The 16797-nt window shown below is 46.1% G+C and overlaps 1 protein-coding gene and 1 non-coding gene across 3 annotated transcripts; one reads left to right on the top strand and one right to left on the bottom strand.

Moving 5' to 3' along the window:
• Window positions 1-4002: 4002 nt before the first annotated feature.
• On the top strand, window positions 4003-15354 carry PPP1R3B (protein phosphatase 1 regulatory subunit 3B). Of its 2 annotated transcripts, XM_045455715.1 has the most exons (3): window positions 4028-4268; window positions 4648-5041; window positions 10646-15354. In XM_045455715.1, the coding sequence occupies exon 3, from the start codon at window positions 10671-10673 to the stop codon at window positions 11526-11528; it is 858 nt and encodes a 285-aa protein (XP_045311671.1). In that variant the 5' UTR covers window positions 4028-4268; window positions 4648-5041; window positions 10646-10670; the 3' UTR covers window positions 11529-15354. The 2 variants fall into 2 exon arrangements, with proteins under 2 accessions (XP_045311664.1, XP_045311671.1); XM_045455708.1 differs by lacking the exon at window positions 4648-5041 and having other exon boundaries at window positions 4003-4268.
• Window positions 15355-15521: 167 nt separating this feature from the next.
• TRNAE-CUC lies at window positions 15522-15594 on the bottom strand. The gene has a single exon. It is a non-coding gene; the product is annotated as a tRNA-Glu (tRNA).
• Window positions 15595-16797: the final 1203 nt, after the last annotated feature.

Here is a 16797-nt window from a genome sequence, read left to right as displayed (position 1 = left end):
TGAAGTCTCCATTCATAACACAAATTGATTCTGTACTTTGAGATTCAAAGCTAAAGCAAAAGATGAGGTATGTAGCTATTTTTACCCAGGCACAGAATGTATGATTCAGTGGTAAAAGTTCCCATGTGGCTTTTTTTTTTTTTTGTAAGCTAAGGTATAATTTGCCCCAAATCCACAAACCAAGACCTTAAGATTATTTAATTCTTAATTTTCCCCAATAGTGGGAATGAAAGATCAACACTGCTCTTTCTAAAAACAATTTGGCAATATAAATCAAGAGTCTAAAGAGCATCTGTACTCATGGTCTGTACTCAGGGAAATAGGAAATAACCAGGGATGCAGGCAAAGGTTTAACTACAAAGATGCTTATCAAAGTGCATTAAAAATAGAGAAAATTTGGGGAAAAAACATCTAAGTGTCCCGCAATAAGAACATAGTTAAAGCATCATCTTTGTATGCAAGAATATTATGCAGCTATCAAAAAGCAAGTGAGAAAAAGTATAATAATATTAATGTACTCAAAATGAGAAGCTGTCATGAGTAAAAAATTAAGATAGTATACCTTCTTTATACTATGATCCTGATAATAGAATGTTTATGCGTTGAATACACACTGAAAAAAAGATGGTGAATTATATTGGTAGCTATTGCTGGGTACTGCTGATTCTATCTCCAACTTTATATCTTTCCGTATTTTCTACCATGTCTACAGTAACCTAGCGTTCATTTTACAATCATAAAAAAAATAATAAATACAACTCAAAGGTATTGTAGCGGGTTCATAGGAAGAAGCTGCGACGCGCTCCGTATATGTAACTTTTAAAAAAGTAACACATTAGCCTCACTCGGAACTCAAAGGCCCTCCCCAGTGAGGAAAATGCCCTACTGGGCTCTGGGAGCTTGGATATGTAAACTCCTCAGGGTCTTCTCCCACACAAAGGAGACATTCTCCATAGACAAGAGGCTTACGGAATCCCTGTTAGTATTCAGATGCCTATCCCGAAAACATGACCTAGCAAGTCTCTTTCAGTCAGATCTGAAAGAGGGGCAGAGGGCCCCAGGTAACCTAATGCGTCCAGAACATGTCTGCAGCTCTGACAGGTGCAAACAACTCCACTTGTCTAAATATAAATTCACTTAGGCAGTTTGGGAACAGTCTTTCCCACTTTCTATTCTGATCAGGCAAAAGAATGTTCTCTTCTTGAGTTCTGACTCTTGATGCTGGTTATTTATATTTAGAGGCACTTTGCAACAATTTTTATCCAAAGAGAAGGAAAAGTTAGGACTCTAAGAAGAAAAGGAAAAAGAGATTTTTCTTCCAAAATCTTGGATGAAGATAAGACCTGGGTTTGGCTGTTTTTGAAATGTGCTCGGTTGAGAAGGAGAGAAGATATTAATGATATTTTCAAAAACTTTATGGATGAACAGCAAGCTGATGTTAACCCATGCATAAAGAAACACTGTCTCATATTTAAGCCAGAAAGGAGACTTATTTTTTAATCAGCACAGTGGAAATTCTTTGGGGGAACATATAGAACTCTGCTCCTTTGCCAATTCCTGCCATGCTCTCTCCCGTTACCCCTAAACTCTGACTCCCCCTTCAGGATCCTGTTGGATTGCTCACTTCCTCAGCTGACCCTCCTCACTCCCATCCCACCTCCACAGCCACACATAAGCAGTCTTCCTCTTAGCTCCCAAAATACAGAGAATTAACCTTCCACACACATTTATTCTACATCAGTACTTATTAGCCTAAGAGCTTCTTGAAAGTAAGATCGTATTTCACTCATTTTCCACTTCCAGCAGCCAGGTTTATAGTAGTTACTCAATAATGTGTTAAATGAATAAACAAATGTGTAAGACTGAAGCTGAGCCCAAGTGCAAGGAAGACAGCCACCAAATAGCCACGAATAGCCACTAAAAAGAAAGTTTATGGGAAAATGATAATTAGCTTTGCTTAGCTACTACTAGGATTTTGGTTTATTTTTGTGGGGAGAGTTGGCTTATTAAATGAAATTAAGGCCAGATTAAATGAAATTGAGTGCCAGATAGTCTAAAAGGAACTTGGTATGCGTTGACTAAAAGGTTGACACATTCTGTTTTTACTTTCTTTCTGCTATAAAATGACAGTGAGACAAGATTGTGACTAACGGCCAGTCCAGCTCTCAGCTTCTGGGGCACGGGAGTTGCTGAGTTCTGCTGGAACAGAACTTACTTCCCAGAACAGCTGACTTCCCAGCTCTGTTCTGATCTCGAAGGAGACCGTGCTCTTTTCAAACTCAAGGACGCCACACTCCTACCTACCAAGACTGTGGTGTGCCACAACTAAGTTTAGCCCCACTCTCCTGGTCTGAAATAGTCACCTAACCCACAGGGGAAATTATGACCCATGGTTTCCTAGATCCATGTAAGGAAGATGCTTCCAAACCTTAATGCTATAGGTTTGTATTTACTTGTCCCAACTCCTTCCCAGTTTGGTTCAGATCGCCTTTTGCCTGCATTCATGTTGCAACACGGGTTGGCTCTTTATCTCTGCCCACTCCTCTAGCATGCTCGCTACCCTTGAGAAATGTAGCCAACACTTGGCTTAATAAATCTTCAACCTACTCATCAGCTAATAAAAGGGGTTGAGAGTTGGCAAAGGGAATATTCCATGGAAACTGTGTTTGCCAAACGCCTACCAACAACTGATTTCAGAGGTGGTCCTCTATCATATATGTCCACTGAAAGAGAAGGAAGAAGCTAATAATTCCTCTTCAGATAGGCAGACTGTGTCTTGAGCTGAAGGCTTGTATCGGACTAATGCAACCCACCAGTGTTTCAGTTTTACATTTCTAGTAAAATTAGAATTTGCGCTCATCTCCCTTAAAGCAGAAGTTCCCAAATGCCATGTTCAACAGAATGAATGTTCATAAAGCTAAATATATCCAATGTGAAGGAATAGCCTTTACTCTGAGATTGTTATTTTGTTTTTGTTGTTAAAGACTATTTTTTAAAATAAAAGGACGGTAACACAAGACGGTAGGGTTTGTTTATGTTAATGTCTTGGCACTTTAAAAGGCTGACAGCCCTCTATCAATTTCCAAACATCACGAAAACTAGAAAACTAGGATCCTCATCCCTGAAGTGGCTAGCTCAGAGCTGAGCGCCAAGGAGATTAATACATGACTATATAAATATATATTTAAATGAAATCATATGAGAGGAAGGGTCTGGTCTCTTTTAGGGTCATCATTCTCTACAGACTTCAAGGTGTCTCACAGAGATCATGGAGGCCCTGTTGGTACAGGTAGTTGTAACAGATCCAAGTCAGGTAATTTCCTCTGAAATGTACCTACCTATATACCTATATCTGCGGTACTCTGGCAGATGGCCCCAATAACAACTTTCTAAAACGATTTTACTGTATCCCTTTCACAGTTAACACCTGGACCCATGACTAACACAAAGCAAGCATCCGTAGTTACTTGTTTTCCACATGACCCTTACAGCTGAAGTGTCAATCCCAGAGCGCCTCTACCTAACACGGAGGCAAACACACTTCGCATTCTCCTGGGGCTCCTCTGGGATCCGCAGGTGATGGGGAAGTAAAGGACATCTGTGACCCCCCTGGCTCAAGGGTAAGATGAAGGCGGACCGCGGGACGGTGTGAATGCAACCGCAACTACGTCTGCAAATGTAGGCAGGCTTTGGCCCGCAGGGGCTTTGCTTAGGAAGAGGGAATTTGGCAAAGCAGCCTGCGACCCAGCCTTCTGGCTGTAACGGGACGCTCCTCTGTAGGAAAGTGCCTCTGCCCCCTGGCGCCCGTCCCCGGGCTTCTGATGAAAGAGTGACCCCACTGCCCCCTTCCCAGCCCCCGAACTGCAACACTATCACTCTGGGCGCGGGGCCCATCACGTGGCGAAGCGGTGCTATCCCGGACCGCGGCTCCACGGCCATTGGTCGACGGCTCGCGTCCCGAGCGCGCCCATTGGCTGTGGGGGGCGTTCACGTGAAAAGGGTTCCGGGATGGCTCCCCAAGTGGGGAGAGGTGCTGGAAAGTTAAAGGGAGCAGCGCGGCGGCTGGGAGCCTGAGTCCGGGGGACCGGCCGCAGGGACGAGGCGAGCGGGCTGCTCTCGCGCACGGACGGATGCGTCTGCCCGCCCAGGGCGCAGACCTGAGTCCCGGCCCCCCACTCCTGCCGGCGCCGCCTCTGCTCCTGCCACCTCCGCGCGGATGCTGCCGCGGGCTGGCGCATGTGTACTTCGACACTTATGAGCTGTACTAGGTACGTCAGTCCCCAAGCCCTAGAGTCCCAGTGCAGGGCCGAGAAAGGGCTGCGAGGAGTGCGCAGTGGAGACCTTTGGTTCCTGCCACCTGCACTTGCACTGTCCAACTTGCAGTTGCAGTACGGGGGTGGAACTCTCTAGACGGGCTTGAGTGGAGAGAGCAACCCAGGGACCAGAGGTGGGATGGAGCCTGGCTGGATCCACGTGTTCCACAGAAGTGCGGGTCTGGCCGCGAGGAGTGGCCCGGGCTGGGACTCTTGTGCCGAGTTCGAACCTGGGACACGGCGCTTCCAGCCTGGGACCCGACAGTCCCGGAGAGTGTCCCCTAAATTGGGCAATTGGGGACTGGAGTACAAGAAAGGTCTCTTTTTTTCTCAGCGCCTCGGTTTCTCTGTAATATGCAAGGAAACACACTTGGGCCATCTCTCAGGTCGCCAAGTTGCGATGGGACACAGAGCCACCCCGGTCCCCGGTCCCCGGGCAGGGGCTGTCCCGGGACGGCGGGGGAGAGTCTGCCGCGCGGGGACGCTCTCGCGGCGCCGCTCCGACCGGGATTGCCCCGCCGCCCCGCCCTGGTGTGATAACTTGGGCTCCTCCCCCTCGTCGTCCTCCTCCCCCTACGGGTCATATCTCCGGGAACGGAGCGCAAGCCCTGCCTCCCGGACACACGACGCTCACGTAGTGCGGTGGTGGCGGCCTCTCCTGCCACCTCCCTGCAGACTCTCCGATGCAGCGAACCAGCTGGGGAGGGGGCTTCCCCACGGTTCCAAAGGTGGGTGAGGGACAAGTCGAAGGAGGCTCCAGGAGTGCTTGGGGGCGGGGTGCAGGCCGGTTGGACCGAGGGGGGGCAGGGTCAGGATGGCTTTGACCTGTGGGATCTTCCAAGTCTGGAAGCTCTGGCCTGCCCCCTGCCCTGTTCATGCCCCGCTTTTGAACTCGGAGAAAGGGGTGTGGAAGGGACTTGCTGTAAAAGACAGGGTATAGGGTCCAGAAGGACATACTTGAAGAGTTGTGGCCTGTCGGGTGTTGTTTTCTGCTCTAGAGGAGAAAATTGAGGACAGGCTTGACTTGAATACTTGGGAGAGTTGCTGAAAGGTGTTGGAGCCTGTGGTCTGTGTGGCCAGGCCTCCTTGGGAGACCCAGGGTCAGGGAAAAGAGACGTTAGAGCTTTGAGCTGGGGTGGGGAGAAGAGGAAATGGTTCATTTGGCGAGGTTGTCCAGGAGCCAAGACTAAAGTGAAGACAGCCTGTGGACTCACCACAAGAGGAAAGTAGAGGTATTTAGGGAAAAGTGAGTGGGAAGAGAAGAGAAGTTAGTGGGCATTATTAGCAAACAAGAACGGCAGAGCCAGAAAGGACCTCAGAGGAGAAAGCTTAAGCCTGGACAGATTCAGTGATTTGCTCCAAGTGGGCAGCACAGGCATTCCCAGGCCAGTGCTCTGTTTCACACTGGGCATTGTCAGGTGGCAGGTGGAGTTTTCTTTCCTGTAATACGCAGCTCTGTGTGTGTGTGTGTGTGTGTGTGTGTATCTCAAAGATGCTTTAGATGATGGTTACAGGATAGAAGAGTTCAAGTGGCTGTTAAGGCTGTGAACAAGGGCCCCATGGTCTCAGTACAAAGGAAAATACGTCAACTTTATTCATATTATGTCACCCAAACCTTTTGGGGGGGAGTAAAGTAATGGCAAAGGGGTAGATGGACATATCTTTTAAAAAAAGTATAACCTAGTTGTGAATGCTTACCTAAGGTAGTTTCAGTGTTCCTGGTGGGTTCTTGGTGCATCTGATTTTTCTGCCTTTTCTTATCAGAGTATGAAAATGGAGGACAAATATCTTGGCCTCAATCCCCCAAAAAGTTTATTCCTATAAAAGGCACAGCCAAAAAGTCAGTAGCTCGGCTGTCTGAAACTGTGAAGGTCATGTGGTTATTTTCTACCAGTCTATAGTTTTCACAGGAAAAACCACCATGACATCAAACCTGACCAGCTGTCCTGAGAAGGTGTGTTTTTTGGCACTAATGTAGTGGAACAGGGAAAGTGTTTCTGCAGAACTCTCCCTGTTTTCTCCCAATTTTCATGGAGAGCTGGGATTTGCCATCTTTTGACCAGGAACCCTGAAATCTACCCTTGGGCATGGCCCAGTCCCTCGTGGTGCAAAATTGATCTCTTGAGCATCTATGTGGAACCCAAGTGTTTGAGACTTGGAGTAACAGCCACTCGTATTCTCATGATCTTGTCCCGCAGCAAACTAGTATCCAACCGGTATCCAGTCCTCTGTCGTGCTCTACTGGTTCAAATATGTGTCTGTGTCTTCTCCTGCTGGCTTTTTCCCTGGCCAAGCTTGGTGACTTATATTCCCTGGCCTGGGGAGAAAGGGGCCGAGCAGCCAGGGAGAGTGTCAGGTGGGGGCCTGAGATGCAGCCTGATGTGCACTCTGATGGCACCTGTTCGTTTTTATGCCATTTGAGGATAAAGCACCTTCCAGATGCCTTCCTTTCAGAGACTTAGGAAACTTACCTCATACATCTCCACTGCTAGGAGGACTTGTGGGTGATGGACAGCCCTGTCACAGTCCATCGGGGAATTCCTGAGTAGAGGGTCAGGAGAGCTTCCATGAAACCAGAGTTTGGTACACTGCTTCTTGGAGAATGGTCTGGGTCATAAAAGCTGGGATCCACCTGTGAGGATAGGCAAGCGGCCAACAGTCAGATCGTATCCATATGTATGGGGCCACAGGGATTAATGTCCTCCCCTCCAGTTATGGTGACCCTAAAATAGTGAAGGGGACCCTGGGCAGTGATTGCTTGTGCAGTGTCCCTGAGGCAGTAGCCCTTGGGTGGCCAGGTAATTAACTTTATTTTTGCCTTTGATGGAAGAATGTTGCAAAACCAATTAGGCTGTAGAAAGTGCCAGTGGAATTGTTTAATTAGAGCTGGCTCTGACCAGGACGTCACCTTCCCACCCCCAGTTCCACTAGTGCTTAACAGCTTGGTGATAGAAGGGAGCTCAGGGGCAAATTTACACCCACTGGGTCCAAATAGGGAAACTTTACCAAGCTTTTCAACTAAGTCTTTGTAATCTTTAGGATTAGAAATTGAGAGTGACTTTAATTTAAGTGTGCAGATCCTTTAACTGATCTGCTTGTTTTAGAATTCTGTTTCTACGGTATCTTGAGAGTTTCCCAACCTTTTTCTAATGAACTGTGCGGCAAAGCACGTAGGAGGTTGGTTTGCAGGCTTGAAGAGATCTAGAGAAGAAGATAGAGAATTTACAGTTGACCTTGTGCTGACTCAGGCAAGGAGGAAGGACTGTAGTGGACTGAGGGCAACTCCACCCACCTCGGGTCACACCCAGGTTGTTGAGGGTGGGCAGAGTGGGAGGGGCTGGGATGCAAGAGTGGGATGCTCACTTTGGGGGTATTTTTAATCCACATTTAATTAAAAAAAAAAAAACAACTACCTGTGCTAACATTAAAGCTGAAAGTACAATTCCAGTGCAGTCTAACCAATGCAATCTGTCAGTGCAGAGCCCGATGTGTGGCTTGATCTCATGAGCTGTGAGACCATGACCTGAGCCAAAATCAAGCAAGTCCAGCTCAACCCACTGAGGCACCCAGGAGCCCCTAAGAGTTTCTTTTTACGTTGAACTCATTAGCCAACCCACAGACCCTCTGTAAACCTATCTTGCCTATTTCAGTCAGAACTTTTCCTTTCCAGAACGATTGCATGGATAGAACAGATAACAGAAAGCAAATTTGCTCCTAAAATGTTCACTCATTGGTTTTGTTAGAGGGGAAACAGTAAGACAAGTATCGTTTAAAATGTATGTTTAGATAACTACATTGCGGCTATAATTTATTGTTTTTGCTCTGAATGTGTATGTTTCTCCAGTCAGTTATCACTAAATGGTTCCTGCATCCTAGGGGAAGGGTTATATTTCTTTTGGAAAATGGGATCAAACCCAGTACGTCTTTGTTCTTATTTTTCTTTGTATATTTGATCAAATATACCATCACCCTGAAGCCCCCCACCAGTGGGCAGGAACCAGGGGAGGCCTGAGAGCAAGCAGCCCAACCCCAGCACATACCTTCCCCTTTGCCATGGCGAGGGGAGAGAGGTTTGGGAAGGAATCCACACCCTGTGTTCTGCGGTTCACAGACCAGATTTTAATCCTGGGTTCATCACTGACTTCTTCATTAGCCCTTTGTAACCATCAAATCAATATAAATTTGCCATGGTAAGTGGAATGATAAAAATTGCTTGACTTTAGCGAGGCCATAGTGTTTGATAGGATAGGTTTTTGGCCAATCTTAAATATTTGAGGCATTTTTTAGATTCGTTTTACCCCTTGATGTGATTTTGGAAAATACAAGAAACACAAAACAGGAAAACAAAGATCCTGAAATCACATCACCTGGATATTCTAAGGGTTTTAAATCTATCTCTAGTCTTTTTTTCTGCGCATATACCTAATATTTTTCTCCCACAAATCTAGTCTATGTACAATTTTATCTTCTCTATTTTTTACATTGACAGTATATTATTATCCATTTTTTCTATGCCATTTATACCTTTTTTTCCAAATAATAGTTTTAATGATGATATAAAATTTTATCACTGGATGTGGTGGTATACTTGATTTAACCAGATACCTGTTATCGGTCATTTAGGTTATTTTCATTTTCTCACGTTTTCCTCCCTAGGATGCTGCATTGACCATTTTAGTACATTAACCCCCATGCATTTTTCATTAACTCTTTAAAATGAATACCTGTATGCGATATTAGAACCAAAAATGATCGGGACGCCTGGGTGGCTCAGTCGGTTAAGCGTCTGACTTCGGCTCAGGTCATGATCTCACGGTTCCTGGGTTTCCAGCCCCACATCCAGCTCTGTGCTGACAACTCAGAGGCTGGAGCCTGCTTCGGATTCTGTGTCTTCCTCTCTCTCTGCCCTTCCCCCTCTCACATGCTCTCTCACTCTCTCTCTTTCTCTCAAAATATATAAAACGAATATGTCAAAATGAATAAATGTTAAAAAAAGAACCAAAAATGAGAAGAATATTTAGAAAGGTTGTGCTGACTTAGACTAATACATGTGTTTATATTATCTTTAAAAAGTCTTTACTAACTCAGTAGGCAACCACAGGCATTGTTTTCTACTCTAAATTCTTTAAGTTGGACATTTTGTATATTTATGGGCCAATTTTAATTTTTTTCAGGAATCTTCTATTCATGTTCTTTGCTCATTTTTCTGTGTTGACTATTTTACTTTGTTATTGTTTTGTAGGAACTCTTTGTATATGAAGGTATTAACTCTTTGCTGCCATGCTTTTTATAAAATGTTTTCCCAGTTTGTCTTTAATCATTTGGTTTTATTTTTTCTCACTTCTAGAAAAATATAGTTTTTAGGAAGTCAGATTTAACCTGATCTTGTAGCATGATTCTCTTTGCCTTTTATTCTTATAGAGACTATTTTCCACTACAGAAAAAACAAATATTCACCTATATGAAAGGTTGAAAACAACTGAATTGTTGGCATTTTTTAAAAGAAAAATATGCTGGAATATAAAAATCTAGGAGCACGTGGATGGCTCAGTTGGTTAAGTGACCAACTCTCAATTTCGGCTTCGGCTCAGGTCATGATCTTACAGTTTGTGAGTTCAAGCCCCACATCAGGCTCTATGCTGACAGCCAGGAGCCTGCTTGGGGTTCTCTCTCCCCCTCTCTCTGCCCCTCCCTCACGTGTGCACACACACACTCTCTCAAAATAAACATCTTAAAAAATATTTAAATAAATAAATAAAAATAAAAACCTACTGTACAGCTTTGTGTCTGTGTTCCCCATTGAATCCCAGTGTCTAGCATAATATCTGGCATATAGGTACTACCAATATTCGTGGCATGAGTTCATTTATTTTCATCCTATTAAAGCCGTCTTTACCAAAGTGTGTTCCTCAGAACATGTGTTCCGCAAGCTGTTCCACAAAAAAAGGATTCCTTAGTTAGATAAGTTTGGGAACTCTTGCAGACCGCCTGTTCTTTTCAGTATTCCCCAAGGCGCTCTGGCATGTGAGGCCCCCCAAGAAATCCCGACAGAAAAACCTGTGAAAATAGTTTGTTTTTTCATTTGTTTTGACCCCAGTCCTCTTTTTCACCCCACTTTACAGTCTTAATGTCCCCTGAACCCAAGGTCATGCTGGATCACACTTGAGTTAATACGGAACCACAGCGGAGGGGGGGTGGGGGTGGGGGGTGGGAGGGGGGGAGAGGGGCTGGGCCAGAGCTGAAGGCAGACATTGTTCGCCAGTCCCCGTTCGAATGAGGAGTTTAACTTCTGTCTGATCTCACGGCCGTTTCTTTCTTTCCCCTTTTGCCAGGGTTCTAGCCTGTTCCTCTAACCCAATGATGGCTGTGGACATAGAGTGCAGGTACAGCTGCATGGCCCCTTCCTTGCGCAGAGAGAGATTCGCCTTCAAGGCTTCACCAAAGCCAAGCAAACCACTGAGGCCTTGCATTCAGCTGAGCAGCAAAGATGAAGCCGGCGGAATGGTGGCCCCCACCGTGCAGGAGAAGAAGGTGAAAAAGCGGGTGTCCTTCGCAGACAACCAAGGGCTGGCCCTGACAATGGTCAAAGTGTTCTCGGAATTCGATGACCCGTTAGATATTCCGTTTAACATCACTGAGCTCCTAGACAACATTGTGAGTCTGACGACAGCAGAGAGCGAGAGCTTTGTTCTGGATTTTTCACAGCCTTCCGCAGATTACTTAGACTTTAGAAATCGGCTTCAGACCGACCACGTATGCCTTGAAAACTGTGTGCTGAAAGACAGAGCAATTGCTGGCACAGTGAAAGTGCAGAACCTGGCGTTTGAGAAGACGGTGAAAATACGGGTGACATTTGACACTTGGAAAAGCTTCACAGACTTTCCCTGTTGGTATGTGAAGGACACTTACGCTGGTTCAGACAGGGACACGTTCTCCTTTGACATTAGCTTACCTGAGAAAGTTCAGTCTTACGAGAGAATAGAGTTTGCTGTGTGCTTTGAGTGCCGCGGACAGACTTACTGGGACAGCAACAAAGGCAAAAACTATAGGATCATCCGGGCTGAACTGAAATCCTCTCAGGGAACAGCCGAGCCACAGAACGGACCAGATTTTGGAATATCCTTTGACCAGTTTGGAAGCCCTCGGTGTTCCTACGGTCTGTTTCCAGAGTGGCCTAGTTATTTAGGATACGAAAAGCTAGGGCCCTACTACTAGTGACTGTGCGTGACAGAGCGTGGCTGAGTGGGTCCTGGGAAGTCTAGCTGCAGTCACAGGCGGGCGGAGACGGAGCCAGAGAGCAGCTGGACTGCCATTAGGCACAGTTTTTGAAAAAGAAAGGATCCTACTCACTTTTTTCTGAAGCCAGCAAAACCCAGCCAGGGTTAGATCTCACGACTGGTTTCGCACGCCAGGGTAGATGCGGGGTGCTGTTCTGCTCGGCACCTGCGGCGGCCTCGAGGGTCGGAGCAGGAGACCAGTGCGGGAAGGGCCTGGGCAGGAACCAGCCTTGCGGGCAGTGCTGGAGAAGCTGGAGGGCAGTGGCTTCGAAATGATGCAACCAGGAGCGTGATCCGGCTGCCTGGAGGGGCCGCGCCTCCCTCCCCGGGATGTGGAAAATCAGTCACCTGAAAGTCACTCCATGCCCAGTCACCTCCCATTGGACCCTTGCGGCTCATCTTTGCATGCTGTCTGCCCAGCCAGGTCGCCCCCCCACCCCCCACCCCTTGCTGCTGCTGTTCCGGGTCTCCACGTACTTCACGCTTTATCTCTGTGCTCTTTTTTTTTTTTTTTTTTGCATTTTATTTTCGTCCACAGCTCATCTGATGCCGAGGAAAAGATAAGCAAGGCAAATTAGCCTATGCCGAAGACAGGCATTTCCTCTTTCTGACCGCACAGAGTGTCCAGCAGAGAACGATGCCCCAGTTAGCAAAAGTAACCGGCTCCAGTGCTGGGTTACAGACTGTGACAGGCAGGACAGTCTGGGTGGGACGCGGGTAGCATGTCCGCTTGGCGTCTGGGGGAGCTTTCGAAGTACTGGCTCCTGAGTCACCAGACGGCTCCGTTACAGGATCTGTTTGAACTCGCTCGCTGGTTTGCAGGCACCCCATTCTTCACAAAGGGATTTGAGACTCTCCTTTCCTCGAGAGCCCTCCTTCCTGCCGTGTTCAGGACATTGTGATTTGCAGATCCCATCTATCCTCAAAGCCTTCAGTGAGTGTTTGGTCTAACGCTGACCGTGATCTGCGACACCCAGGCCTCTTTCCGAGCACGCAGGGACTGTGACCTGGGGCTTCTTATTTATGGAGTGCAAGTGCATAAAGGGATCAGGGAGAAAAACCTCACCAAGTTCTCACATTTTATTTTCCATGTTTGGCGACTCTGAAATATCAGAGGTTACTTGTTCTTAACCATATTGGACTAATGCATTAAAAATTGTCGGTTCATACTGACGTGAGACTCCTGGGACTTTCATTGACAGATGGATCCCCAGAGCCTGTGAGTTTTCTTGGGCAAGATTGGCTTGTACTTGGGGGTGTTTAAAAAATATTTTTACATACGTATTTGAAGAAGGTTGGGTTTGTTTTTTGTTTTTTTTTTCTGTTTTGCTTTTGTTTTTGGAGCTTAGTTAAATGGCTGTCTCGTTTTCCTTTTGCCTGATCTGCATAAAATGAGGCAGGAAGAGGGGTGCACAGCTGCCTGGACACGGAGGCACAGCTATTGGCATTAGCAAGTGAGGAGTCACTTTGGCTTGCGTGTTCCAGACCGATTAGAAAAAAACCTCCTGGCTGCTGTGGCTTTGTCCATTGGTGCCAGGCAGGTATGGAGGGTCCAGGCTCCTAGAGTTTTGTGGTTGGCTTTTTTTTTGTTTTGTTTTTTTCTTTCTTTTTTGAAATTTAACATATTTCGACTTTTTAAATGTTCTTAAGCGGTGTGGTGGTTGATGTTAGTTCTTGTTCCTAAAACTGGCTGTTACTAGTCTGCGACCTAGTGCTTTATTGCTTATGCCTCTCCCAGGTGGGTAGGACTCGGGGATTGCGTAATACAATATATGGGACAGTCACATTTTTGTCTTGTGCTGAACTTGGGCAGAACTGTGTTTTATTCTAAGCATATCTTACATCAGGCACACAGACGGCACTTTTGTTGTTACGGATCTGGCGACCAGCACGATTGATAGTGCAAATCAAAGTCGAATGGAAGCAAAACTGATTTCATAGAGGTCGGGAATATATTTTGTTTTAAGAAGTTCTGGGCCACCTCCGTCCAGTCAAGAAAGGTACAGGGTGCACTGTCATTTACATGTTACCAGACTAAAGGTAACGAGATCACTCACTATGCAAAAGAAAAATGCCTCAGGTGGCTCCCGTTCGTTTTTTCAGTAATGGTGATCTTCAGACATTCCGGGGTCAAATTTGAAATATGGTAATTCAGTGATCAGTATCTCTTAAAACAGCCATAAGCCCTCCCCCCACCATTCTTTCCTGGCAGCTCACCCCAGCTTTGTTGCTGGGGGCACTGGTTGCAACCCCCCCCAGCCAGTACACCTGGGATGCTCAGCCTCCCAGGCAAGTCGTCACCTGCTTGCAAAGACCCTCCCCTGACGAGAGAATGCAGTTCCCTGTCAGTCATTTCGCTGAGCAAGGGGCCTCTGAACAGTTGTACTGTCTTTATTCAGCCATCAGTCCGTCTCCCTTTGGCCCAGTTCTGTCCCAGGATATCCACAGATGGCCCCGGGACCTGCTTCAACAGAACCTTTCCTTCTTTCAGAGCTCACCCTCAGTAAATAGGTCCACACACAGTGACAAGTTTCTTAGTTGGAGACGTCATTGCAGCCTGACTTGGGGGTTTGACCCTCGGACAGCTGTCGGTTATGGTGACCAACGTCCCCCAGCCCCAGTGCCCTTCCCAAGGTTGTCCCCAAAGGACCAGCCTCCCGCCCAGAAATGGAGAACCAGCTCCGTTTCGTTTCCTATTTATTTCCCAAATACCCTGGGAAGCATTGGCAAATTAGGTGCAATAAATAAGCTGGACTATAGAAAGATACGTAATAAATAAGCTTTCAGTGTTTCTTGGAAGGTATGGAGCATTTGAATGGGTTTCTTTTCTCTTTCTTTTTTTAAGTATTCTTATGGTAGGGGAACTGGTGAGAAATAAGGGGAGTTTACGTAGTTCTCCAGAAATTAAAACCATTTCAGAGTCAAGGTAGAATTTATTTTTCCTCTAAGATTTAATTTTAACTGTGGCAAAACATTACTCTTTTCAACGTTTTTTTAAAGGTGTAAATTGTGAACTGCTAAAAGAATGTTTTTTGTGGTTTTGATCCTTGCATATAATTTGCATTTTAAAAACAAGCATTGCTTGTAGTCACTTGGATGTTAAATGGGTTGTGTATTATGTTTATAAACCAAAAAAGTGTCAGCTCATTTTTTAAAAGTGCCCTGTTTTCTGGGCTCTTCCCTCTCTGTGAAGTGAACGAAAACCTTGAGTGTCGTCCACCTGTTTCCTCCTGTAAAATTCCTCCCCTGGATGCGTGGCCCTCTGCTCTGGGAGGCGCCCATCACTGATACTGGGAATAAAGTCATGAGCATAATGGGACCTTACAGGGTCCTGGGAGACCTTCTGGCAGGTTCTGTGCACTTCCTGACCGGGAAGTTCGGCTGTGGTTACACGCGCCTTTGCCTTGCCATGGTCGTCAAGATCGTCGGCCCAAGTTGTAAAGCCGTGAATGTTTTTGCAGTTTGGGTGATCTGATCCCAGAGACCTCTGGACCCGTGAGGACCCCCAGGAGGGCAGCTGCGATGACTGTGGCTCACTTTTACTTCAGTGTGAATGTAAAACAGAAGGCTTGTCTTCATTTGATGCCTAAAAGTGCCTTGTCGTGAAACGTCTGCATGTTTTAAAAAAATAAATATTTTTGTACACAAAGTTAAAGGGGGAATGCACTTTAAAATCACAAGAATGGGTGTCTTTTGTGTGGTGTAAGAGCGTAGGTTGTCTGTATCTCAAATGCGAAAATATAATAAAGGTAGAAAAAACAAAACTGAAACTGTTCTATTTTAAAACTGACTCTATTCTGGGAGTCAGTTAGAGGCTGAGAATTTTTTTTATGATTTTCTTTTCTTTCTTTCTTTCTTCCTCCTTCCTTCCTTTCTTTCTTTCTTTCTTTCTTTCTTTCTTTCTTTCTTTCTTTCTTTCTTTCAAGTTCTGTGCCCAACGTGGGTCTTGAACTCACAACCCCAAGAGTGAGAGTCGCACGCTCTACCGACTGAGCCAGCCAGGCACCCCTGGGGAGAATTATTTTCAATCTGTATGTTTCGACATACAGAATATAGGTTTCCAGAGGGATGGACTGCAATCAGTGGCTGAGTTGAAAAGCTGTGAGACACACAGGAAGGGTGGTACGGGTGGTAATTGCTTTTGAAGTTGTCACAGCAGTGAAAGCTGGTCATAGTGACAGAAATAAGTGCTAGGGAAGAAGCACAGGGCCAGTGTTGTTCAGAACCCATTTTTACTGATCTGAGGGCATGTCTCCTACCCTCTCATTTGCTCTTGAAGCATATTTTTGGTTTTACTGGTTTTTTTTTTTTTAATGTGTGGGGTTTTTTTGTTTGTTTTGTTTTGAGAGAGAGAGCACACAGGGCAGGGGCAGAGAGAGAGAGGGAGACACAGGATCTGAAGCGGGCTCTGCACTGACAGCAGACAGCCCAATGTGGGGCTCGAACTCACAAACTACGAGATCATGACCTGAGCCGAAGTTGTATGCTTAACCAACTAAGCCATCCAGGCGCCCCTTTGGTTTACTGTTTTTAAAGGTGGAAAAACTGTAAATGCCCATGGTAGCTTGTAACTACTTACTCAAACTATAACCAGCAAAATGGACCAGCTCCTGGTGGGACCTCTTCTCTTTTGGGTGTCAGACATTCACCCTAAGTAAGATTTCCAGGGACGTTTTGGGGTGCCTGGGTGGCTCAGTTGGTTAAGCGTCTGACTTCAGCTCAGGTTATGATCTCACAGCTTGTGAGTTCAAGCCCCATGTCGGGCTCTGTGCTGACGGCTTAGAGACTGGAGCTGCTTTGGATTCTGGGTGTGTGCGTCTCCCTCTCTGCCCCTCCCTGCTCGCATTCTGTCTCTCTCTCAAAAATAAATGATAAAACATTAAAAAAAAAAAGATTTCTAGGGACATTTTATTTCAAAGTTCAGAAGATGGGACAGAGGGAGAGGCAAATTGTTGCCAGATGTTTCCTGTAACTCGGGCTGTGCCGCACTGCAGAAGGCAGTGGGGTTCTGCAGTGGGGAGGTAGAGCCTGTTAAACCTCAGCACCTAGTAAATAAACGCAAAAAAGGACCTACACACATAACTGCCTTCCTCAAGGCTGCCAGGCACTGCCCACAATTGGCCTTCGCAGAAATGGGCAGGGGGAGGAAAGTAACAGTGGTTTCTATGAATGTCTATTTGAGATTCAGTATGGTTTGCATAATCCTT

Source organism: Leopardus geoffroyi, chromosome B1 (genome assembly GCF_018350155.1).
Source record: "Leopardus geoffroyi isolate Oge1 chromosome B1, O.geoffroyi_Oge1_pat1.0, whole genome shotgun sequence".
NCBI classification, from domain to species: Eukaryota; Metazoa; Chordata; class Mammalia; order Carnivora; family Felidae; genus Leopardus; species Leopardus geoffroyi.
This window is presented reverse-complemented; position numbering and strand designations above follow the sequence as displayed.

Bases quoted from the DNA above. Each gene is read 5' to 3' on its own strand.
- PPP1R3B (XM_045455708.1), top strand. From the start codon at position 4,237: ATGTGTACTTCGACACTTATGAGCTGTACTAG. The intron at 4,269-10,645 runs GTACGTCAGTCC...CCCTTTTGCCAG, and splicing joins ACACTTATGAGCTGTACTAG to GGTTCTAGCCTGTTCCTCTA.